The sequence below is a fragment of the Jatropha curcas genome, chromosome 4, assembly GCF_041381405.1.
Source record: "Jatropha curcas cultivar XTBG-Jc1 chromosome 4, XTBG_Jcur_1.0, whole genome shotgun sequence".
Taxonomy (NCBI): domain Eukaryota; kingdom Viridiplantae; phylum Streptophyta; class Magnoliopsida; order Malpighiales; family Euphorbiaceae; genus Jatropha; species Jatropha curcas.
In genome coordinates, this window is record NC_143154.1 from 4533170 (window position 1) to 4559060 (window position 25891).

Consider the following 25891-nt stretch of genomic DNA (forward strand, 5'->3'; position numbering starts at 1 on the left):
TTATGTTTAGATTCTTAAATTTTATTTTAGCTATTGAATCTTTAAGTATTGAATTTTACATTGTAAATTCTAAGAGTATTAATTCAAAGATTATATTGTATTGAATTCATTTGAAATATATCATTTTACATTTTGAAGACGAATTTTTTCTTTTTGCTTCCTGTCCAGAAGCTCAAACATTTTAAGAATTTAATTTGATTTATTTATTTTATTTTATCTCATATTTGAGAGAAATAAAAATTACTAAAATTTAATTCTCAGAAATTTGGAAAATGAATCATTTACAAGAATTCAATTTTTTAATAAATTAATGGTGCATATTTGGTAGTATTGTCAAAACGGGCCTAAGCCCGCAGACAGCCTATGATCGCCTGTAATTTGTTCGAATCTAGACAAAAAAATTGCTACCCATTTTTTATCAAAGCTAGGGCAGACCAGGATAGATAGGTCCATGGGACCCGATTTAAAACAATATATATGTATATATCATAAAATTTAAAATAAAAAGGGAATAACAATTTAAAATTTATATAGACCAACTGAGAAAGCTTGATTCCCTTTTTTTTCCACATCATGGCTCTTCCGATAGACATATAAAGCCAATAGAAATTCAATAAAGTAGTCAAGTTAAAAAAAAGAAGGAAAAAGATGGACTCTCAAAACGGATATGTCCGGGCACGTGACCATCCGTAGGTCAGCCAGGCTTGAATATTAGAGGCCTGTTTTTTAACGAGTTTTTTATCGAGTCCGTGCGAGCCAGGCTGGGTCGGACATCCCATTTTGACAATGCTAATATTTGGCATGATTGAAGTTTTAATTGAGTTAATCCAAGTTCTGACAGTGGAATCCAAGGATATTAATACTTTATTATAAATTTGAGTCAATTTTAATTTGGATTGAAGCTACTTTTAAAAAATCGTAATTGGAATTTGCAAAGTTTGAGATGGAATAATAAATTAGCTATAACAAAGGTTCAAGCTTGTTAAGAATCCTGTATCGACTAAATACTAAATCCACAAAAAGCATACAAGAGTGACAAGTTAACTAACTAATGGGTTACTAACATTTTAGTATTTGTTGGCACAAGCCGAAGTAAACTCATATGATACATTTTCATTTTCATTCACCGGCAGCATTTCAATTTGTAATAAAGCTAGCAATGAATAGAAAATCAAATTACCAAGTTGAATCTATCCGATTTGATCTGGCATAATTTTTAATTATCAGTTCAATTTTGATTTTCGGGAGAAAAAATTGAAATATTTTTAATTTGATTCGTTTTCATTATATCCAGACAATAAACCAAAATTGCTTTTCAACTGATTTAGTTTTTGATACACTATTTATTTGAGAGCAAACCATTAAAAATACATTAAACTTTGCATTTTATTATATATGTACTCCAATTTCAATTTAACCCTTGAGACATTCCAATAAATTAGGACTTCTGAAATGAATAAAAGATACTTAATGAGATCCATCAATGCAGGTGAATTAAATTATTAATCAACCTCTAGTTGCACCGCTTCATCTCCCCCTCTTCTCTCTCCCAACTATTGCTAGATTTGTTTGATTCAGATGACGAAAAAGAGAGGGAGTATTTGAAGACAATACTAAATCGCATTTATGGTAAGTTTATAGTAGATGAGCCATTAATTAGAAAAACCATTTACGAGATCTTTTATCATTTCATATTTGAGGCTTTGAGACATAATAGAAAAAGAAAACGTGGACCTGCTTGAGATGTTGGGCAGCATAATTTATGGGTTTGCTTTGCCCAAGTCGTATTGATGTACGATCAATCACTTTTGTATTGTATTACTCAGTTTGCGGAAAAAGATTTCAAGCTTGTTGATACTGTAATTCTAGGTCTTCACTATAATATAAGACATTGATTTCCCATTTTTTCCATATAATAATGATAAATGAAAGGCAAATTCAATAGTTAAAGTTTATATTTTATAATATTAGATAAAATGAAAGAAGAAAAGAAACAAGATATAGGCAGATCCAAAAGAACTCACTTAAAGAAATGGAGAGAAGAGGCTGAAAAGATCAACCGCAAAAACAAGGAGAGTAAGTAAAAGAAGAGCAACTGACAGTGACTAGGCTCCTTAAAATGCATTGAGATGTCAGGAATATACGGTAAACAAAAGACTTTGTTTTGCTTTTTTAATTTTTATTTGCAAATATTTATATTTATTATTATATTACTTTCAATAGTCTACAAACAACACAACTCCTTCAAGTTTTAATTCAATGACAGAAATCACTCTCTCTTTCTTCATTATTTTTTTTGCTCCACTTCAAAAAATGGCTCTCTCTCTCTCTCTCTAACAAATTAAGTCTTTCTCTCTCTTAAAACAGGCCGATTTTTCTGTTAATAGAAAAAAAATAATAATGTAGAATCCACAAAATTTTTCTTTTGTTTTTTTTTTTTTTTTTTGAATAACTAAAAACAATAATTAAGCTTATCTAGAATATTACATTTTCTATTATGAATGGGTCATGGAAACAAGATACATACTTTCATAGATCTATATAAAACAGACTACTCCAGGATAACAAATCCGTTGTAGTCTAGTTGGTCAGGATATTCGGCTCTCACCCGAAAGACCCGGGTTCAAGTCCCGGCAACGGAATATTTTTTTTTTTTTTTTTTTTTAAATTTTATCAAATGGTAACCGTTAGTTACAGCCCACGTCTGAACGCATCTTGCTGGTATACGATGGGGGATAACCAGATACGAGATATCCGTGGCCTTTTGGCCAACGGTCAAATTGATGGAAAATTTGTAAGTTTTAATTATAGCCTAATTGAAATTGCTTAATTGGTACCGTACTCCAAACGAAAGTTAGTTTATATATAGTTTCACTGTCTTTAATATCCTTAGCAATTAGCAAATTTTATTATTATCATTAGCGGTTAAAATGATACATGTAAATTAAGTAAGAGGATTAGAACTCATAAGATGAAAATTTGCTATATGAATTTACTTGAACTTGGATCAATTAATGTTAAACTTAGTATTAACCAATTAACTAGTTGGTTATATCCCCTTTATGGATTTGATATTTAAAGTGGATTTATAATTACTATTATTGAATAAGTAATAAATAATAAATTAATTAAGAAAAATAAAAAATAGAATGGTCATTTTAATTTGGAAAAAGTATACAATTAGACATGCATTGTGAATGATTTGGGTGAAAATTAATGAGAATTTCATTTTGGGTAGTTATGGTCAAATGCATCAATTATGTTCACCCAATAAGACCAAACTAACCAAAAGCACATATCATCCAAAACATTATGCCTCAGCTTCTCAGGCATCTACTGAATTTTATATATACATATTCAGCTTCTTCATTTAAAGATAGAGAAGCAAAACCAAGCTACTAAAATGGAAGATTATCTTAAGCTATTTCCCTCTAATGCCTCTGTTTTAGCTGCATACTCCTCCATTTCAACTTCTTGGGTATTACTTAAAACTGCATATGATCAAATCATACCAAGAAAGCTTCAAGATTTTCTAGTCTCAAAATTTAAGTACTACTTCTCCCGTCAAAAATCATATGCCACCTTTATAATCGATCCTGCAGACTCTTGTGGGATCGGCCGTAACGAGCTTTTTGATGCATCAAGAGCTTATTTATCAACCAAAATCGGACCTAGAAATCGGAAAATCAAGATTGGTAAATCAGAGCAGCAAAAGAATGTGTCCACTGCAATTGCAGAAGGAGGAAATATCAGAGATACATTCCAAGGCATAACTATTACATGGACATATTATCTTCAAGACCAGCAAAGAAATGACAGTAAATCGAAACCTCCAAAATCTTATTACGAAATAACATTTGACAGTAAACATTGGAGTAAAGTTCACAATGAGTATTTAATCCATGTTTTGAACACCCACAAGGCTTTGATGCAAAAGGAAAAGGTTCTGAAGTTATACACAAGACTTGATTTTTACTATGGTAATAAAGGATGGAAGCCTGTCGACTTCCATCATCCAGCGTCGTTTGATACTCTTGCATTGGATCCTGAACTGAAGAAATCGATTATAGATGATCTTGACAGGTTTCTGGAAAGGAAAGAGTTTTATAAAAGAGTTGGTAAGGCTTGGAAAAGAGGATACTTGCTTTATGGTCCTCCTGGAACTGGAAAATCAACCCTAATCGCAGCTATGGCTAATTATTTGAACTTTAATATCTATGATTTGGAGCTTGCTAGTATTAGTTGTGATACTGATCTAAGGAAGTTATTATTAACTATAACTAATCGATCAATACTCATAATCGAAGACATAGATTGCAACTCAGAAGTGCATGATCGATCTAAGACTATTAATGTCAAAGAAGAAAAGCAACATTACCGTAAGGTTAGTAACTAATTAATCCCATTTCAAATTTTAAAATTTGCATGCAGACTTATGATTGTGTTTCTTGTGTCTTCCTAATACTATTTCAGACATTTACACTGTCAACTCTTCTTAATTGTATCGATGGATTGTGGTCAAGTTGCGGAGAAGCAAGAATCATAGTGTTTACTACTAATCACAAAGAAGTTCTGGATCCTGCATTGCTTCGTCCTGGCCGGATGGATATGCACATTCACATGTCTTATTGCACCATTAAAGCCTTCAGAGTCTTGGCTTTTAACTACCTTGGCATCCATGAACATAAACTCTATCAGGAAATTGATGGGTTGATTGAGAATACGAATGTGACTCCTGCTTCTTTGGCTGAGGAACTAACGAAGAGTGATGATGCTGATGTTGCTCTTGGAGAAGTTGTCAATTTCCTTAAGCGAAAGAAGAGAGAGCAAGAACAGCAAATTGAAGAGAAAAATAAGAAGAGCAAATTGAAGAGGAAAATCAAGAACAGAGGACTATTCCTGAATTTTTAGCTTGTCATTTTATAATTACAGCTTTTCTTATCTTTTTATTAAACAGTAATAGAGGATATCATATATTAATTGCAATTAGATTACTTTTTATAAAGAGAAATATTGATATAGAGAATCAATGAATAAAAATAATCTCACATAACTATTAAAGCAAATAGATTGGATCATGATCGTGATAGAATTATTACTTTTAATTCTTTAATATATTTTCTTTTAAAAAATTGTGAATTATAATTTTGTATATTAAACTATTAATTTCAACTTTCACATCAACAAATGAACATTAGCTAATGTTTTCGTTGATGCATGCTATTTGGATGAAATTAATCCAAATGAAATTGGAATAATTGAAAACCCATAATCCCTCAAAAATTTTGGTTCTAAAACTTTTTTAACTCTTTCCTCTCTTTCTCTCACTTTTTTCAATGATTAATAATTTTACAACATGTATCAATCTAAAACTCATTCAAAGTATAGGTAAGATATCCATAAATTTTAAACCACTTGAGATCGATTTTAATTTCAAAATACTCTTTTTACTTATAGTGGGTGGGGCACTTCTAGATACTTGTATCGACTAATAGTGAGCGGGATTTGAATTTAATCTCGAAAATAGTATGTAATGGAAATTTCCATTGATGATAGCCGAAAATTTTATAATGTACTAACCAGTGACAGAACCAGGAATTAAAGTTAGGAGGCTAAAAAATTTCAAGAGTTAAGGGGGCAAAATTGAAAAAAAAGTTACTATTTTAAGGGTAAAATAGAAAATTTTCAATATTTTATGGGTGATTCTTTAAAAAGAATTTTCTAGGTGGGGTCCACCCCTAGCTCCATCAATAGTACGAAAAATCTAAATTAGCAGCTGATTAAGGCTTCTATTTGCTATTCAACTACTGATTAAAAAACTTACCAAACACCTATAGTCTAGATGTTGAATACGAATTAATTATCAATTTTGTGAATTTAGTTGAACTAAATGCCTTCTGAATAATTAATCTAAATTTGTTATAAAACAATAGAAAATTTTATTATTGTATTTGGCTCGGTCCAAATCGTGTTTTTGTGTGGTTTTGTTCTCCAGTGGTTTAATTGACTCTTTAGGTTTGATTTAACAAATAAAGTATTTATTACTAGATTTTTTGTTTAAATATTTCACAAAGCATAATTTATAAATTTTTTACATCCTATAATATCCTAAAATGTGATTGGTTAAAATTAATATTTAGATTTTTAAATGAAAAGCTTTTGAAAATAATTTTTCAGGTTATATATATATATATATAACTACCCAAATCATAAAAATGAAAAGCTTTTGAAAATAATTTTAAGGATGCATTTGACCATAACTACCGAAAATGAAATTCTCATTAATTTTCGCCCAAATCATTCACAATGCATGTCTAATTGTATACTCTTGCCAAATTAAAATGACCATTCTATTTTTTATTTTCTTAATTAATTTATTATTTATTACTTATTGAATAATAGTAATTATAAATCCACTTTAAATAACAAATCCACAAAGGAAATATAAAACTAAGCGTGACCAACCAATTAGTTAATTGGTTAATACTAAATTTAACATTGATTGACCCAAGTTCAAATAAATCCATATAGCAAATTTTCGATCTTATGAGTTCTAATCCTCTTACTTAATTTACATATAACATTTTAACTGCTAATAATAATAATAATAATAATAATAATAATAATAATAATTGCTAAGGATATTAAAGACGGTGAAACTATAAACTGACTTTCGTTTGGAGTACTTTACCAATTAAGCAATTTCAATGAGGCTATAATTAAAACTTACTAATTTTCCATCAATTTGACCGTTGGCCAAAAGGCCATGGATATCTCGTATCTGGTTATCTCCCATCGTATACCAGCAAGATGCGTTCAGATGTGAGCTGTAACTAACGGTTACCATTTGATAAAATTAAAAAAAAAAAAATCGAATTATTCCGTTGCCGGGACTTGAACCCGGGTCTTTCGGGTGAGAGCCGAATATCCTGACCAACTAGACTACAACGGATTTGTTATCCTGAAGTTGTCTATTTGATATAAATCAAATCAAAGTATATAAGTATCTTGTTACCCATTCATAATAGAAAATGTAATATTCTAGATAAGCTTAATTATTGTTTTTAGTTATTCAAAAAAAAAAAAAAAAGAAAAATTTTGTGGATTCCACGGTATTATTTTTTTTTGTTTTTTTCATGTAAAATTAACGGAAAAAATTGGCCTGTTTTGAGAGAGAGAAAGACTTAATTTGTTAGCAAGAGAGAGAGAGCCCCATTTTTTGAAGTGGAGGGGCAAAAAAAATAATGAAAAAAGAGAGTGATCTCTTGCATTGAATTGAAACTTGAAGGAGTTGTGTTGTTTGTAGACTACTGAAAGTAATATAATAATAAATATAAATATTTGCAAATAAAAATTAAAAAAGAAAAACAAATTCTTTTGTTTACGGTGTATTCTTGACATCTCAATGCATTTTAAGGAAGGCCTAGTCACGTCAGTCACTCTTCTTTTACTTACTCTCCTTGTTTTTGTTTTTTTTTTTGAAGTTAAAATGGGAAATATTTTATTATGAAATCAAGAAATCAAGTAGAACAGGAGGTGGTATAGAATCCCAAACTCCCAAGCCAGCTTCGGAATGTGTTCCAACTGCTAACCTATGTGCAGCCACATTCACAGACCTATAAATAAAATTACATTTAGCGACTGGTATCTCAGACAAAAGAGATCTGCAGTCTTGAATTATCAAACCAAAAGCAGACGAATCATTTGTAGAAACATTGTTGATGGCATTGGCAACTGACTGAGAGTCAGTTTCCAACAAAATATAATTCCATCTGTGATCCTTGATCCAGCTCAAAGCTTCTCGCACGGCGATGGCCTCCGCCACCGTATCACTGAAAAATCCCGGAAATCTCCACGCTCTGCTAGCAATAAACTCAGAGGCTGAATTTCGAACTATTGTGCCAATACCCACATAACCAGTAGCCACTCCAGTTGAGGCATCTATGTTCACTTTTAACCAATTAAACGGAGGTGGAGTCCAAGTACGAGCAAAGGTGACTGGAGAAGGAACTACCAAACGATGAACCTGAGCATCCTTCCATGCTCGCCAAACTCCCGTAGCTAGTAGAATTACCGCCCCTGGATTCCTGTTTCGTTGGCGCCATACCATATCATTCCTAGTGACCCATAATGCCCAACACACCATAGAAATATAATTCAAGTTCTCCAAAGTGGATGACGATGAGGCTTGCTGAAACCACTCCCCAAAAGACGTAGCCGAAGACCACCGATACCCAAGATGGGAAAGAGTCCAAGCCTGTCTTGAAAAAGGGCAGTTGACAAGAATATGAAGAGTTGTTTCAGAGTGTCCAAGACATAGAGGGCAAATATCTTGAATGTCCATCCTTCGAGAGCGTAAATTTCTCCTACAAGGAAGAACATCACATACGGCATGCCAAATGAAATTAAGTGCTTTGGGAGGAATCTTCATCTTCCACAGTCGAGTCCAACATATAGAAGACAGAAAATGTGATGCAAGAGGATTATGCAGAAGTAGCCTGTAACCACTCTTGACTGTGTAAGTACCTTTTGCATCAAATTTCCAACAAACGCGGTCATCTCCCATCTGATTGCTTAAAGGAATAGAGAGGATACAAGCAATATCTCTTTCATTAAATAAGCGTCTAATTCGCTCAACATCCCATCTTCTGTGCGTAATAAGATCCGAAACCAAGAAAGCAGTATTATTTAGTGGTCTAGGAGAGGAGATAAAAGAACATTCTTCGTCAGGCAGCCAAGGAGAATCCCAAATAAATGTGTTGGAACCACTACCAACCCGCATATATAGTCCTTTTTGGATCAAACTCTTTGACCCCCAAATGCTTCGCCAAACATAGCTTGGGTTTGAGCCGAGATCAGCTTCCAGATAGCTACAATTCGGAAAATACTTTGCTTTCAAAACGCGTGCAGCCAATGAATCCGGGCTTGCCATAAGTTTCCAGCCTTGTTTACCCAGAAGAGCTATATTAAATTCATGAATTTTTCGAAATCCAAGCCCTCCAAACAACTTTGGGATGGCCATTTTGTCCCAAGCAAGCCAATGAATGCCTTGAGAATAATTTTGCCCACTACCCCACCAGAATCGATTCATGATGCGTTCTAATTCTGTACACAAAGTCTTGGGTAACAAGAAAAGACTCATAAGATAATTAGGTAAAGCCTGAAGAACCGTTTTTAACAGGACTTCTCTTCCCGCACGGGAAAGAGACTTAAGTTCCCATGAGTTTAAACGTTTCCACATTCGATCCTTTATATAATTAAAGACCTCTCTTCTGTTTCGCCCCATATGTGATGGTAGACCCAAGTAAGAACCTAAAGTATCCTTCTCTGGAACCTGAAGTAAGGAACATATTTGATGTCGGGAGTGCCGAGGGGTATTAGTGCTAAAAGTAATTGAAGACTTGTTGAAATTTATCTGCTGACCTGATTCTGCCTCATACATAGCCAGAATATGTTTGAGAGATTGTGATTCCTGAACTGAAGCCTTCAAAAACACCAAACTGTCATCGGCGAAAAAGAGATGAGAAATTAATGGGCCACCCCGACAAACTCGAAAACCACTCAGAGTCCCATGCTGAGTAGATATCCGAATCATGTTTGATAAGCCTTCAGCACAGATGATGAACAAGTACGGGGATAAAGGGTCTCCCTGTCGCAAACCCCTAGTGGGAAGAATGGGCCCAAGCTCTCTATTATTCTGCAAAATCCAGTACTTCACCGAAGTTAGACTAGACATGATAAGATTAATCCATAGAGCATTAAAACCCAAATTAGCTAGCATCTGCCGTAGAAAGGACCACTCCATTTTGTCGTATGCTTTGCTGATATCCATTTTGACCGCTGCAGAAAAATCAGAACCCCTAGTCTTCCTGTGAAATGCATGCAAAGCTTCAAAAGCAACAATACAATTATCCTGAATATTTCTGCCCGCAACAAAGGCACACTGGCTTTCGGAAATCAGGAGCGGAAGGATAGTGCGAAGACGATTTGCAAGCATCTTGGTAATGATTTTTAACAGAACATTGCAAAGGGCAATCGGTCTCAAATCGGACATAGACTCGGGGGATGATGTCTTAGGAATCAAAACCAAACCAGTCTCATTCAGATGAGCAGGGATAGACCCACTGTGGATTATCTCGATACAATTCTGAGCTATATCATTACCGATAACATCCCAGTAGCCTTGGTAGAAGCCGGGATTGAAACCGTCAAGACCCGGGGCTTTGTCGGCCTTCATGTCAAAAACAGCTACCCGAACATCCTCAATTGAGTAAGGAGCTAACAAGAACTCATTTTGTGCTTCAGTGAGAACAGGCTGAATAAGATCGGAAACCAATGTAGAGGTGCAATTCTGGGAAGCAAACACATTAGTAAAGTAACGTACCATAAGGTCTTCTAACCCGGAATTCAAGTGACACCAGTTTCCAGATTCATCCCTCAGAGCAGAAATTCGGTTTCGTTGTTGTCGGGTTGTAGCACTTCGATGGAAGAAACGGGTATTAGCATCACCTTCCCGTAACCAGAACTCTTTGGCACGCTGTTTCCAAAAAATTTCCCGTTGTAACAATAATTCCTGATACCTGTTCTTTGCCTCCAAAAACCGAACATTATCTCCTGCGGTACGAGAACCTCTTGTAGCAACCATGATAGCCATGCAAGTCACAAATTCACCTTTCTGATAATGGCGAAGTTCTTCCCCCCAAATCTCAAGGAGTGCTCTGCACCGAGAAAGCCTATCACCCAAAGCCAAATTCACCGTCTTAAACCAACAACCCATAATCAGAGTCTTACAAGCAGCCTCCCTCCTCCAGCTGTTCTCAAAACGAAATCGTCTAGCCTGAGCCCGAGGCACAAAGTGACGTAGTTCAAGGTAGATCGGGAGATGGTCGGATGAAGATTTATCAAGAACCATAGCTCGGGCTTGAGAGAATTTTCGGCGCCAAGAGTCAGTAGCCAAAATACGATCAAGTTTTTCCTCAATTAAATTGCCACTAGTGCGACCATGTTCCCAAATGAAGGCATAACCAGACATAGGAAAATCATGCAGATGTGCATCTGAGATAGCAGCTTGAAATCCCCGAATAAGATGAGCAGGATGAGGTCTTCCCCCTCTCTTTTCAGACGAAGCAAGGATATCATTGAAGTCGCCTAAACACAGCCAAGGCAAATCACTATGAGAAGCTAAAACACGAAGTAGCTGCCAAGAATTGTTTCTTCTGTTTCTATTTGGTTCACCATAAAAGCCTGTAAGCCTCGAAACACCAAAATGGGGTAAATCCACTTCAACATCTATATATCGAGAACAGGAACCAATAATATTAACTGACGAAACACCTTTCCATAATAATGCCAAACCGCCGCTATGGCCAACACAGTCAACATTAACAAAACCATCATAATTTAATAAAGTCTTTATTTCTGCAACTTTATCTGAATGACAAAGAGTCTCAATAAGAAAAATAAAAGTCGGCTTCTTATCATTTATAATGTCCCGTAAAGTACGTACTGCTCGTGGGTTGCCAAGCCCACGACAGTTCCAACTGATAGTACTCATGTCTGGCGGCGGGTCTGACTCGCAGAACCCGCCAATGGCCCATTTTTTGAAACTGAAGTACTGCCCAAAACAGCTGGAGTATTATCATGCAACATGGTGGGCGCAAGCGCCATTCGTTTCCTTTTTGGATCTACCATGATAATGTCAAAACTATCACCTAATGCTGGGTCCACATTTGAGGTGTTAGCTGCTGACTCATCCACCATAGGAGCATAATCATCTCCGCAGATCATGCCCTCTAAAACAGCCATATCTCCTTTCTTATTCAAATTTTGAAAGCTTCCATCATTAGTGGCTTTTTCAACACCATCATCATGAGTAGCCGTATCCCAGGACCCACCTGTCTCCTCCCTCAACCACCGTTCACCAATTCGCAGGCTTGGCCGGTTAGAAACTCGAATTTCCGGACCAAACTTTCTGACCAACGAAACACGGCCTTCGTTCAAAAGCTTACGACAGAATCGTTCAGTGTGCCCAAGGAAACCACAAAGAAAACATATACTGGGTAATCTTTCATATGCCAGTGTGGGATAGAACCAATTTCCAGACTTTGCACGGAGCTTCAGTGTTTGTCGAATAGGAGTACGGATATCATGTAAATATTTCAGTCTCATATAGGATCGTCGTGGCCCTGTAAAATTATTGGGATCGGACTCTAGAAAAGAACCAAGTTCATTGCCCAAACGGACTGCCACTCGTTCAGTCATAAACCCATTATCAAGTTTGTGAATCTGGACCTATAAAGGAGTTTCAAAGAGAGGGATATTAGACAAAGTGATATTACCTTCAACTCTACCGAGAATCAAAAGTTGATTGTTAAAAGTCCATGGTGCCATATCAAGGACTCTATCCACGTCCACCTTGTGGTAAAATTGAAAATGGTAAAAACCATTCCCCTCCTCATTGACTGACATTCCCATGAAAGGCCTCCATAGAGAAGCAAGGGTTTGTTTCATAGCCTGGAAGTTGATAGTTTTATCGGTAAGAAAACGTCCTACCAGACAGAGAGAGTTGTCAGAACCTGTGGAAAGCTCTTCGTCCTCTTCAAAAACTAGTCCATCATCTTCCTCACCGTTGACTGATAAGTTAGCCATCTCCACAGAAATATGTTGATCATCTGCCATGAGAAAAACTTGTCAATGACAAGACCAAAACCAGAAGAACTCTCTAGGAAGAGAGACGAAACAATTTTATAACTGTTAAAATTAAATCAATCGTTCGGCATGAAAGACTGATAATCACACCAACACTGTTAAGTAGCCACAAAAGTTTAGAAAGTTTATAATTTTCTGGAAAGGAACTAGAAGTAGTGGACGCAAGAGAACACACAGAAAGATGAAGTGGACGCCAAGATCGGTGGTGCAGCAGCTTTCAGTGGCTATGTTAACCGAAAAAATCATCAAAATGACAACGCAGGGAGAAGAAGATGTAGAGGAGAAGGTAGCACTATTGAAGCTTGATGAGGAACAAACAAATAGAGCTAAGAACGAGCATGCCAAATGAAGCCCAGTTCCTGGAGTTCAAATAGAAGCTGCAGGCGTGAGGTCAAAGGCTGGCAAAGACTCCCACCCACCATTTCCCAAGATGCCAGAGAGATCACATGGCTATAGTGTACTGTAGCTCTTGGGAGAGACGAAGCACAAAAAGATCCTTTTTCTTTGGTTAATTAAGCAATGGTTACTCTCCTTGTTTTTGTGGTTGGTCTTTTCAGCCTCTTCTCTCCATTTCTTTAAGTGAGTTCTTTTGGATCTGCCTATATCTTGTTTCTTTTCTTCTTTCATTTTATCTAATATTATAAAATTTAAACTTTAACTATTGAATTTGCCTTTTATTTATCATTATTATATGGAAAAAATGGGAAATCAATATCTTATATTATAGTGAAGACCTCGAATTACAGTATCATTATTATATGGGGACATGTCCGTTTTGAGAGTCTATCTTTTTCCTCCTCTTTTTTTTTTTTTTTAACTTGATTACTTTATTGAATTTCTATTGGCTTTATATGTCTATTGGAAAAAAGAGGGAAGCAAGCTTTCTCAGTCGGTCTATATAAACTTTAAATTGTTATTCTCTTTTTATTTCAAATTTTATGATATATACATATATATTGTTCTAAATCGGGTCCCATAGGCCTGGCCAACCCTGGCTTTGATAAAAAACGGTCTCAATTATTTTACCTAGATTCGAACAAATTACAGGCGTCACAAGATGTCCGTGGGCTTAGGCCCCTTTTGACAGTACTACCAAATATGCACCATTAATCTATTAAAAAAATTGAATTCTTGTAAATGATTCATTTTCTAAATTTCTGAGAATTACATTTTAGTAATTTTTATTTTTCTCAAATATGAGATTAAATCCATCTATTTTGTTTATTTTTCTTCCTAATAATTTTCCAAACCTATAAACACTTTTGAAATAAAATTTGGATTTAGGCTCTTAGATCTGTAGATCTTGAGTGTTTTTGCTACCCTCTTAGTGAGATTATTAATTTCTTTTCTTTCGTGGGGTTATTCCTCATTATTGAGGAGTTTTTATGTGGATCTTTTATTTCTAACGTAGTTCGAGAGACAAGATCGATTGTTGGTTGCTTGCAGTTGGAGACTTCAGATCGTCAAGTTCGAGTAAGTTTCTTTTATCAATGGAGCCTGGTAGTACAGTCTGTTCTTCCATTAAAGTTTGGTATATTAAACTCTTCTACGAGTATCAGTTGTAACAAGTTTTCGACAAAATAATATTCAAAATAATATTGTGGAAAGTTTCTTTGGTTGTCCTTTTTGAAAATGGACCAGTTTTCATCTGGAGATTAACCTCTTCTGCCAAGATTAAGAACATCTCCAAATAGAAGATTTTAATTTTCTATATTTATATTTCTTATTTCTATCGGAATATTATGATGTACTCAATTTATATTCATAATTAATGAATTATTAAGTTTTCAAAAAAAAAAAAAAAAGATATGAACTCTATTAGTTAATAAAGTCTATATGTTTATTGGTAATTCTTAATATTATTTATCAATGAATTAAGTTTTCAAAAAAAAAAATATTTGTAAGAGAAAATAAAGGTGAGATAAGTCTAACAATTTATACTTGATACATAATCGTATCGTATTATTTGTTAATTTTAGATTTATTTACAAATGCTATTAAGTTTTGTACGATTTGATTCATTTTAAAATTATAAACGAAATATTATAGATATGTAAATGAATTTCATAAAATTTTATATGAATTTATTTACACTAAATTAATTCTAGGTTTATAAATAATTGCATAAAAGAAATAAATTTAGAAAGGTGAAAAATTAATCAACAATGAGGCAGCATATAATCCATAAGAAGTTGCAATTGAAAAAAAGTTAATGTTGTGATTGTAATTAAAAATGAGGCAACATATAGTACAGTACGAAGCATCATAAGCAAAGAACCTAAAACATATGTTCAACAATAACCTTAAAACATTAGTAACTTAGTAATTTAATTTTCCTCTCCAATTTGCTTTTCTTATTCTTTCTTCTTCTGCTTCAAGAAATTGAGCACTTCTCCAAGAGCAACATCAGGATCATCACTCTTCATTAGTTCCTCAGCCAAAGAAGCAGGAGTGACATTAGTCCTCTCCATCAACGCATCAATTTCCTGATAGAGTTTGTGTTCATGAATGCCAAGATAGTTAAAAGCCAAGACTCTGAAGCCTTTACTGGTGCAATAAGACATGTGAATGTGCATATCCATCCGCCCCGGACGAAGCAATGCAGGGTCTAATACTTCTTTGTGATTAGTAGTAAACACTATAATTCTTGCCTCTCCGCAGCTCGACCACAACCCATCAACGCAATTTAGCAGAGTTGACAGGCTGAATTCCTGAAATTAATTACCCCATCATTGTTTTATTAATTAAGTTTGAAAATTACTAAAGATTGTAGATAAAAAAAAAACTATGAGCTAAAAGGAAAGAAACTAGGTACATACCTTAGTGTGCTTCTTCGGATTCATTAATTGTTCTTGATGATTAGCTATTTTTTGTCTATCATACACTTGTGAATTGCAATCAATGTCTTCAACTACAAGTATAGATCGATTAGTTGTCTTTAACAACACATTTCTCAACTCAGCATCAGAAGGAATACTAGGAAGCTCCAGATCATAAATGTCAAATTTCAAATAATTAGCCATAGCTGCAATTAGTGTTGATTTTCCAGTTCCGGGAGGACCATAAAGTAAATATCCTCTTTTCCAAGCCTTACCAACCCTCTGATAGAACTCCTTTCTTTCTAAAAACTTATCAAGATCATCCATAATTGATTTCTTCAATTCAGGATCCATAGCAAGAGTATCAAATGAGGCAGGGTGACGAAAATTCATGGCTCTCCATTCTTTTCCAGCATAATTTTTAATTCCAATGTAAAGCTTCAAAACCTTTTCACCTTTCATTAATTTCTTGTATGTATCCAGAACATGAACTAAATATTCATTTCTTATCTTGTCTTTGTATTTTTTATCAAAAGTAATTTGATAAGAATTTCCGCCAGGAATAATTATATCTTTAGATTTATTTTCTCCATTTTTGTATTTCTTATCTTGTCTTTCATTAACTGGTTTTTTTGGACTGTGACACGTCCAAGTAACAGTTATGTCTTGAAATGTATCAACAATTATTTCTCCTTCAGGAATAGCAGCAGAGATATTCTTTTGCTGTTCTAATTTACCCACTTTCATTACATGATTTTCCGGTCCCATTTTTGTAGATAAATAGGTTCTCGCTGCATCGTAAAGCTCATTCCGGCCAAATGAAGACCATAACTGTTCGATTATAAAAGTTGCAGTAGATGATGGGTTTCGAAGAAAATAGTACCTGAATTTTGAGAGTACAAAATCTTGAAGCTGCCTTGGTATGACCTGATCATATGCAGTTTTGAACAGTACCCATGAAGTTGAGATGGAGGAATATGCTGCTACCAGAGAAGCATTTGAAGGTATGCGCTTAAAGTATTCTTCCATTGGAGTATTTTTGACTATCCTCTGTCCTCTGTTTCATCTAAGAGATTTTAGGAAAGGAAATTTGGGTTTTGCTCTTTTATCTGTCAAAATGGCAGAAACAAGAAATTTCTGCGTTTTGCTCTTTTTATCTGCCAAAATAGCAGAAACAAGAAAGGTGTGTTCTGATCTAAAAACCAGAAATAAGAAAGGTGTGTTCTGATCTAAAAACCAGAAATAAGAAAGGTTGGTTAAGAAAGATGTACAACTGTCAGTCGAAAATAAGAAAGCTGTGCAGAATCTAATCGTACCGGCTGGTTTGATTGGTTAGATTGGAAATTGGCTCCATGATTGGTGATTGGTTCGGTTTTTTAATTAAACGCACAGTGGCAAACATAATTAAAATCAAAATGCAGCATTTTCTAATCAACAAGCTAAATTGATTTCAAAGCATGAAATTCAAGTCTAGCTACACCATCCAGACCCATAATTATACTAATTAGGACTTGTTCAGCAATATGAGATATTTTTGTTAGGGGTGAGCATACTTTGGAAAAAATTGAAAGCAAACCAAACCGAATTTATTTCGGTTTTTGGTTCAGTTATTCGTTTCACCTTCAGTTTTCAATATTGTACAACTTCAATTTTCAATCTTTAAATTGGTTATTGCAAAATATTTATTTTCTGATTAAAACCGAACTATTTAATCGAACCAACCAAACTTTCTTCAATACGGTTCTTTTTCAGTGAAAAGCAAACCAAATTGCCCATTTGCAGACCCTAGTTTTAGTAGTTGTTAGCTGGAATTATAGACTAATCAACTACATTCTTGCCAAGTAATTCCCTGAATAAAACAAGTTATCTTCTTACTATTTAGCTTAATTAGTTAATCTATAATTCCATGTCAAAACATATTGAAACTCTTGAAATTTCAGTCAAAAGTCAACAATCCCAGCAAGCTAATCATTACAGAGAGCAAAATATATTCGCAGCAAAAAGACATTTTTCAAACAGAGTCAAGAAGTAATTCCCTAACTCAAAAAATTATCTCCATGACTCCATGCTATTTAGCTTAAGTTAAGCTACAAGACGTATTCAAATAGAATGGAGCAAATAATCTGATTCAAAGAAGTGTTAGAGAAGAAGAGCAAAATGTATTTGCAGCTCAAACACATTCATCAAGTAATTGCCTAAATCAAAAGCTTAACTTCAGCTATGTCACAAATATAATTAAATTCCTGAAATTTCAGTCAAAAGGTTCTGAGATGTTAACACTAATCCAAGACCAAAACACGGAAATCCTAGTCTCAAATACTCCCATTCCGAAATATATATGACAAATACATAACAATAATGTATGAAAAACTCCTATTCGTTGCTATTTTCATATGCATAATAATTGATTTCGCAAACTACTAATTACTAACTGAAAAATACTGGAAATGCAGCTTGTTACATAAAAGGCTAAAAGCAATGCCACACACATGCTAAAAGAATATTCCTAAAACCAATTCATCTCCTCCCCATTGGAACTTCGATGGATAATGGCAATTTCTCCCATCAAGATATTCAAACTGGAACTAAGCTCTCTACATAAACATGAGTTGTCCCAATCCAATTGGAACTCGCAACAGTACTGGAAGTTCTGATTTCTTGATTCCTGGGGTTATACTTGATAAGCTCTGGTGGATTATTGTTGCTTTGAGTTAGGAGAATAAACTCTCCTTCAACATTCTCCTGATATCCGAACACCCTCTTAAATCCAAAAATCCCTACAATAATAAATTTTTTAGTCCATGACTCTTTTACACCGTATTCATTCATAACCCAAATCGCATAGTCATAGTGCAAATGCAAATCATTCCAACGATAAGCAATTACAGCAAGTGAATCATTCAACTTTGTAATATGCTTTATTCGCCAAAGAGAATCAGGAAATTCTATCTCCTCTAAGTCCTCATTTCGAGCATTATAAGACAATATCAGTTGCCCAATTCTTTTTTTACATGCTATCCAATTGAAGGATCCCTTAACCATAGTATTAGACGTCATGTCTATGCTATCATATTGCAACTTAGAGGTTGTTTTTGTTACCCAAGAATTACTACTTCTTTTATACACAATAACTTTGTCATAGCTCCTACAAATAATTCCTACAATCACATAATCATTAAGCTCTGCAACAAAACTAAATCCAAAATAATAGAATCTGGTTGATAGATGATCTTTAATCGGAAGAGCAATATACATATATTCCTTAGTAGCTGGGTTCCATAAATAACAGGAAGGAGAAGAACCGACGCAGACAAGACCATGACATGAACCCACAATATAGGTATAAAAGGTATTAGATAAAAAAGGCTTGTGAAGAATAACAGGAGGTAGAATAACATCAGAGTCAGAAATAGATGAAGAGAAGAATTCATTAGTGTCGCGGCTGCATATGAAAGTGGAATTGTTAGAGGAAGTAGAGCGATTGAGGTGTTGGGCTCAGAAATTAGGGTTTTTGAAGAGGGAGAGCATGATCTTTGTACGCACTTGAACCTCATCAAAGATTTAACTGGTAATCTTGAAAGAATGTCTCCTTCAATATCCGCCATTAAATTAGTAGCTGCGTACAACTTTTTTTTCTTTTCCTGCTTTCCAGGTATTTCCCCAGGTTAATTGGGCTTCCACATATATCTATATATACATACATACACGTTTTTACTCATAATTATTTTTTCACTTTTATATTATATAATATTATTATTTTTAAAATCTAATTTTAATTTTCATAATTCACTATTACTTTTGTCTTGATAATTTGTACGTTTGAATGTACATATTTTTCGTTATACTAGTTTTTTTTATAACTATACTCCTTATTCGTACTCATTCAATTTTTTATATCATTTTTTACTTATCATTTATACTCATTTTTATTTTTTAATATTAAATATTGAAAAATAATTTTTTTCTTTATATTATTTAGATTTTTATAATGTTAAAATAAAATTTTATATAAAATTTATGTCAATATAACAATTAATTAATAAAACAGCAATGTGTATATACACATACATTTCAGTTTAATTTATATTGTCATTTATCTAAAATTCATTATAACTACAACGTGACCTAATAAGTATGTTTCATATATATAGATACATAGGTATAACGATAAATTATTATATATTTTTTTAAAATTAAAATTTTCAATTGTTCGTTATCCTACATATATATACATATATTCATTTTATTTAAAAATAAATTTTATAAGTAAAAATTTAAAAATTTTGAAAAGCTTAAATATGTCTATTCTATTAAAAAATTTGTTATAAAAATATACTTTTTTTTCTTTTTTATCTCTCCTGCATAAAAATTTTAAATTATAATAAAAATAGAATCAAATATCTAAAAAATAAATTTATAAAATAAAATATAAAAATTTTCAAATGTCTCATTATCACATACTCCCTCCGTCCCATTTTGTTTGATTGTTATTTCTTTTCTGGATGTCCAAAATATTTGCAAAATTTCTAAATTTAGATGTGTAAATAATTATTTTTTCCATAATAACTTTTATGATTATTCATTAAACGAAAGACTTTTATTAATATCTTAATGAGTTAAGGGCAAAATGGGAAAGATAGCTTTTTTTGACTAAATTATTAATATGCTTATTTTGTCAAATCATGCAAATAAAATGGATCGTAGGGATTATATTTATTAAAAAATAATATGTTCATACTTCTTTTCTTTTAAAAGAAAATATCACATGTTATATTAAATATCCAACCACATTATATATTTGAGAAAATAAATTTATTTTGGTATTGAAAATTCTTAAATTATTTTTTCATGGTTTTCCTTAATATATTTGAAATATTTACATTGTCTTATATAATAATTTAGTTTACACAAATATTAAAAGAAAAATATATGAACATACTCGGGTATTGCAATAAAATAAATAATTACATGTATGACATAAATCAAAGTTTAAACAAATACTCATTGATACCATTAAAGATAAATATGATTGTTTATTGATTTAGTAATTAATTAATTGTGAAATTGAGAAATAATCAAATGTAACAGAGATTTAATTGAATGTAAACTTTTTAAATCAACTAGTGTTAGAATCAGCGTGAAGCAATATTAAAGGATGAAATAAATTTTCATAACATCATTCAAAAATAATAAAATTATATAATACAATGACAAATTGTATCTCATTAAGATATGTTGAAAATTTGCAATGTTAAAATATACCTTCTTAAATATCTTGCGAAGCCTTTCATAAGGTATGCAATAGCAAAAATCATACATCAAAAAATGCAGACATTTTATTGATGTACTTTTCAACAGTGATAATAATTTTGAGAATTTAACCAATTATATTGAAATAACAAATTAAGTATTTTTTTTATTTTATGTTTATGATTTATTATAAATGATTGTTTATTTACTTCAATTATTAATGTATTATTTATTTAGTATAGTGTGTTGTACGCGTGTGGGTGTCCTACTTTTTTTAAAATTATCATATCTTGCCCGTTTCCTTATCTCGTGTACCGTGTCCATGCAAGCTAACTCTTGGTATATGAGACTATTTCATACGCTAAGCTAATCAATCAAGGTTTCTTTTTATTAACAATAAAAAATGAAGTATTTTTTTTAATTTATTTTTGTGCTGTTGAATTAAGAAATTAAGAAATTCTTTGTTTTAAGTTTATAATTTATTATAAATGATTGTTTATTTATTTGAAATATTAATGTATTACTTATTTAGTGTAGTGTATTCTAAGCATGTAGATGTCCTACTTTTTAAAATTGTCGTATCAGTATGTTATCATGTCTCGTCACCTGTATTGGTGCAACCTAGCTCATGGTATATGAGACTACGCCATACACAAAGCTAAGCAATCAAGATTTTTTTTATTACCAATAAAATGAAGCATTTTTTAAAAAAAAAAAAATTTATTTTTGTGCAATTGAAATAAGAAATTTAGTTTTTTTTTTATTTTATGTTTATGATTTATTCTAAATGATTGTTTATTTATTTGAATGTTAATGTATTACTTATTTAATGTAGTGTATCCTAAGAGTGTAGATGTCCTTCTTTTTAAAAATTATTGTATCCGTATGTTTCCGTATTTCGTATCCTGTGTGTTGGTGCAACCTAGGGTACATGAGGCTACTCTATATACTAAGCTAATCAACCAAGGTTTCTTTTTTTTACCAATAAAAAATGGAGTGTTTTTTTTTAATTTGTTTTTTTTTTGTCGTTAAATTAAGAAATGAAATATTTTTATTTTAGGCTTATGATTTATTATAAATGATTATTTATTTATTTGAAATATTAATGTATTACTTATTTAGTGTAGTGTATCCTAAGCGTATGAATGTCCTGCTTTTTAAAAATTATCGTATCCATATATTCTCGTATCTCGTGTCCTGTGATGGTGCAACCTAGCTCCTGGTATATGAGACTACTCCATACACAAACTAAACAATCGGATTTTTTTTATTATCAATAAAAAATAAGTTTTCTTTTTTTTAAAAAATTATTTTTTTGTCATTGAAATAAGAAATTTAGTTTTTTTTTATGTTTATGATTTATTCTAAATAATTATTTATTTTTTTGAAATATTAATATATTACTTATTTAGTATATTGTATATAAGCGTGTGTATGTCCTATTTTTTTAATTTAAAAATTATTGTATCTCGTATGTTCTTGTATCTCATGTCCCGTGTCTATATAACCTAGCTTTTGTATATGAGACTATTCAATGCACTAGGCTAATAACCAAGATTTTTTTTTATTACCAATAAAAATGAAAAGTTTTTTTTTTAAATTTATTTTTGTGTCGTTGAAATAAGAAATTAATTTTTTTATTTTTTATTTATAATTTATTATAATGATTGTTTATTTATTTAAAACATTAATCTATTACTTATTTATTGTAGTGTATCCTACGCGTGTGGATATCCTGCTTTTTAAAAATTGTTGTATCCATATATTTCGATATAAAAAGAGAGTTGGGGAAATGTTAGAATATAACAAATGGAAAATAAAAAAAAAATAAAAAGTTGTAAGTATATATTACTGTGGGTTCATACTGTTCCTATTTTTTTTTATTTTTAATAATTAATCAAACTTGTTGGTCCATAATGTTCCTATTTTTGGTTTTTTTTTTTTTAATTTTTAATAATTAATCAAACTTGTTTGTCCCTACTATTCCTCCGCACACTTGGCAATTTCAGAGGTTTACATTTGATTTCCATATAATGCAAATTGCTCTTCTTATATATATATATATATATATATATAGAGAGAGAGAGAGAGAGAGAGAGAGAGAGAGAGAGAGAGAGAGAGAGAGAAGATTAATAAAAAATTGTTAAAGAAACTCAATTGATTAATAATTTAATACCATAATTTATCAATATTAAAAACTCAAGTATTTAATAAACTCAAATTATTATCAATTATCCAAAAGAATATTTTAGGATTTCTAAAGTTTCACTAAAATTGTAATCTTATTTGACTAAACCCCGAGCTGGATTAGACGGTCTCTCATAATGAGGTCCGGATACCGGTGATTTATACAAAAAAAAATATTTTTTAATATTTGACTAAAGAATTAAGATAGCTTTTTTTGACTAAATTCTTAATATGCTTATTTTGTCGAACCATGCAAACAAAATGGATCGTAGGGATTATATTTATTAAAAAATAATATGTTCATACTTCTTTTCTTTTAAAAGAAAATATCACATGTTATATTAAATATCCAACCACATTATATATTTGAGAAAATAAATTTATTTTGGTATTGAAAATTCTTAAATTATTTTTTCATGGTTTTCCTTAATATATTTGAAATATTTACATTGTCTTATATAATAATTTAGTTTACACAAATATTAAAAGAAAAATATATGAACATACTCGGGTATTGCAATAAAATAAATAATTACATGTATGACATAAATCAAAGTTTAAACAAATACTCATTGATACCATTAAAGATAAATATGATTGTTGATTGATTTAGTAATTAATTCATTGTGAAATTGAGAAATAATCAAATGTAATAGAGATTTAATTGAATGTAAACTTTTTAAATCAACTAGTGTTAGAATCAGCGCGAAACAATATCAGTATGTTATCATATCTCGTAACCTGTATTGGTGCAACCTAGCTCATGGTATATGAGACCACTCCATACACAAAGCTAAGCAATCAAGATTTTTTTTATTACCAATAAAAATGAAGCATTTTTTTTAAAAAAAATTATTTTTGAGCAATTGAAATAAGAAATTTAGTTTTTTTTTTTTAATTTTATGTTTATGATTTATTCTAAATGATTGTTTATTTATTTGAATGTTAATGTATTACTTATTTAATGTAGTGTATCATAAGCGTGTAGATGTCCTTCTTTTTAAAAATTATTATATCCGTATGTTCTCATATCTCGTGTCCTGTGTGTTGATGCAACCTAGCTCCTGGTACATGAGGCTACTCTATGTTCCCTACTATTCCTTCGCACACTTGGCAATTTCAGAGGTTTACATTTTGACTTCCATATAATGCAAATTGCTCTGCTTATATATATATATATATATATATATATATATATAAGATTAATAAAAAATTGTTAAAGAAACTCAATTGATTAATAATTTAATACCATAATTTATCAATATTAAAAACTCAAGTATTTAATAAACTCAAATTCTTATCAATTATCCAAAAGAATATTTTAGGATTTCTAAAGTTTCACTAAAATTTTAATCTTATTTGACTAAACTCCGAGCAGGATTAGACGGTCTCTCATAACGAGATCTGAATACCGGTGGTTTATAGAAAAAAAAATTGTAATCCTATTATTCGTGCTCCCCATTCCCACTTTATTCTATTAGGAGTTGTTGTTTATAGCTAGGGATATAGTCATTTTTTTTATTAGTAAATTCAATTATTTTTTATTAATATCAATATTTTTCAGAAAAAACTCACTCAAGCCATCAGACCTCCCCAATACACCATATCCAAATTTTGGTATTGTTAAATAAAAAAAACTTAGAATGGAAATACTTACAGATACTTCTATACAATCTGGATAAAAAGTACCTAATAGAACTCTTCTTGAGTTAAAAAGGATTCATTTAACAAAACATCAAATAAACGTAGTCGTTGTTAATTGTTGCCATAACTTCGATAATCATGATGACTAACTGCCACAATCACATAATCATTAGGCTCCTCTAGAAAGCTAAACCTACTAATGCATTAGTTATATCGAACCCAAAGGCGTAAATTAAACAAATTCCTGATAGCCATAGAAAATAAAATTTATTTGACAACGAATAAATTTTATGATGACTTTTCTCTATAAAAAGTAAACTAGGTATGTTAGGATACTAATCCCCTCCTTCCCTCGCCCTCGTACTTCGATCCTTTTAATGAAAACACGAAGAGTTATAAATCGATTTAAAATGGATACGGTTAGTGTATGAATATAGGTCTCTGGAATATCCGTTACATTTATCCGCTATATTAAATGGGTTTGATTATGAATACCCACAGTACCCCCACTATATTAAACGGGTTTGGTCATGGATAACTGCAATACCCTATCCATTTTTAGTAAAAGATATATTTTAAATAAGTTTAGATATAAATAATTTAAAATTCACAAGATATATATTTTAAATAAGTTGTGATATAGATAGTTTAAATTTTACAAATACTCTCTATCTAGTTATGGGTACTTTAAATAGGTTTGGGAAATTCTTACAATTACATGTACAGATAGCTTAAAATTCGCTTATACATGCTTTCTTCCGTCCCTAATTGGGCAAGTTAATTACCGAGCGTGGTACGCATTGATGTCTGAGCAAGAGACACAGTATTGATGACAAAGCCTTACTAAGAGTAAATCTTTTTGATTTGTAACGCTGAATCTTTTGATTATAACTGTTAATGGTAATTCATAATTTGACCCTTCGTTAAATTACAATTATATTCCTGGTATTAAATGTAGTATATCAATAGTGCATGATATGACATAACTTTTAAAATAAGATTGTAATTTTTAAGTAAGATTAGAAAAAACGCATAATTAAGATTAACAATATATACTTAATTTAATATTTGATTAAACATAATTTGATTTTATATCACGTTTAGTGATATTCATAATATATATGAATATTTGTGCTAAGCCTAAACTTGACCTATTCTGATTCAGTTATGATAAAATATGTAGATCATGTAACTCAGAAAATACTACAAATTAAAATTATAAGCACAGAAGGTTTTAATTCAAATATAATTCATCAATAAAATTATATTAAATTTTAAACGCA

The 25891-nt window shown here is 31.6% G+C and overlaps 4 protein-coding genes and 2 non-coding genes across 6 annotated transcripts; 2 read left to right on the forward strand and 4 right to left on the reverse strand.

The window, feature by feature from the left end:
• Positions 1–2569: 2569 nt before the first annotated feature.
• TRNAE-CUC (transfer RNA glutamic acid (anticodon CUC)) lies at positions 2570–2642 on the forward strand. The gene has a single exon. It is a non-coding gene; the product is annotated as a tRNA-Glu (tRNA).
• A 667-nt stretch (positions 2643–3309) lies between these two features.
• LOC105645524 (AAA-ATPase At2g18193) lies at positions 3310–5058 on the forward strand. Its single transcript, XM_020683837.3, has 2 exons — positions 3310–4384; positions 4474–5058. The coding sequence occupies exons 1-2, from the start codon at positions 3404–3406 to the stop codon at positions 4909–4911; spliced, it is 1419 nt and encodes a 472-aa protein (XP_020539496.1). The 5' UTR covers positions 3310–3403; the 3' UTR covers positions 4912–5058.
• Positions 5059–6879: 1821 nt separating this feature from the next.
• On the reverse strand, positions 6880–6952 carry TRNAE-CUC (transfer RNA glutamic acid (anticodon CUC)). Its single transcript has one exon. It is a non-coding gene; the product is annotated as a tRNA-Glu (tRNA).
• A 552-nt stretch (positions 6953–7504) lies between these two features.
• On the reverse strand, positions 7505–11554 carry LOC105645525 (uncharacterized). The gene has a single exon (XM_089720439.1). It carries the CDS (start codon positions 11552–11554, stop codon positions 7505–7507), a length of 4050 nt encoding a protein of 1349 aa, XP_089576565.1.
• A 3332-nt stretch (positions 11555–14886) lies between these two features.
• On the reverse strand, positions 14887–16711 carry LOC105645526 (AAA-ATPase At2g18193). The gene is made up of 2 exons (XM_012231147.4): positions 15528–16711; positions 14887–15419 (listed from the first exon to the last, which is right to left on the reverse strand). Exons 1-2 carry the CDS (start codon positions 16554–16556, stop codon positions 15063–15065), a joined length of 1386 nt encoding a protein of 461 aa, XP_012086537.3. The 5' UTR covers positions 16557–16711; the 3' UTR covers positions 14887–15062.
• A 1291-nt stretch (positions 16712–18002) lies between these two features.
• On the reverse strand, positions 18003–25409 carry LOC105645527 (F-box/kelch-repeat protein At3g06240). Its single transcript, XM_089720440.1, has 2 exons — positions 25394–25409; positions 18003–19021 (listed from the first exon to the last, which is right to left on the reverse strand). Exons 1-2 carry the CDS (start codon positions 25407–25409, stop codon positions 18102–18104), a joined length of 936 nt encoding a protein of 311 aa, XP_089576566.1. The 3' UTR covers positions 18003–18101.
• Positions 25410–25891: the final 482 nt, after the last annotated feature.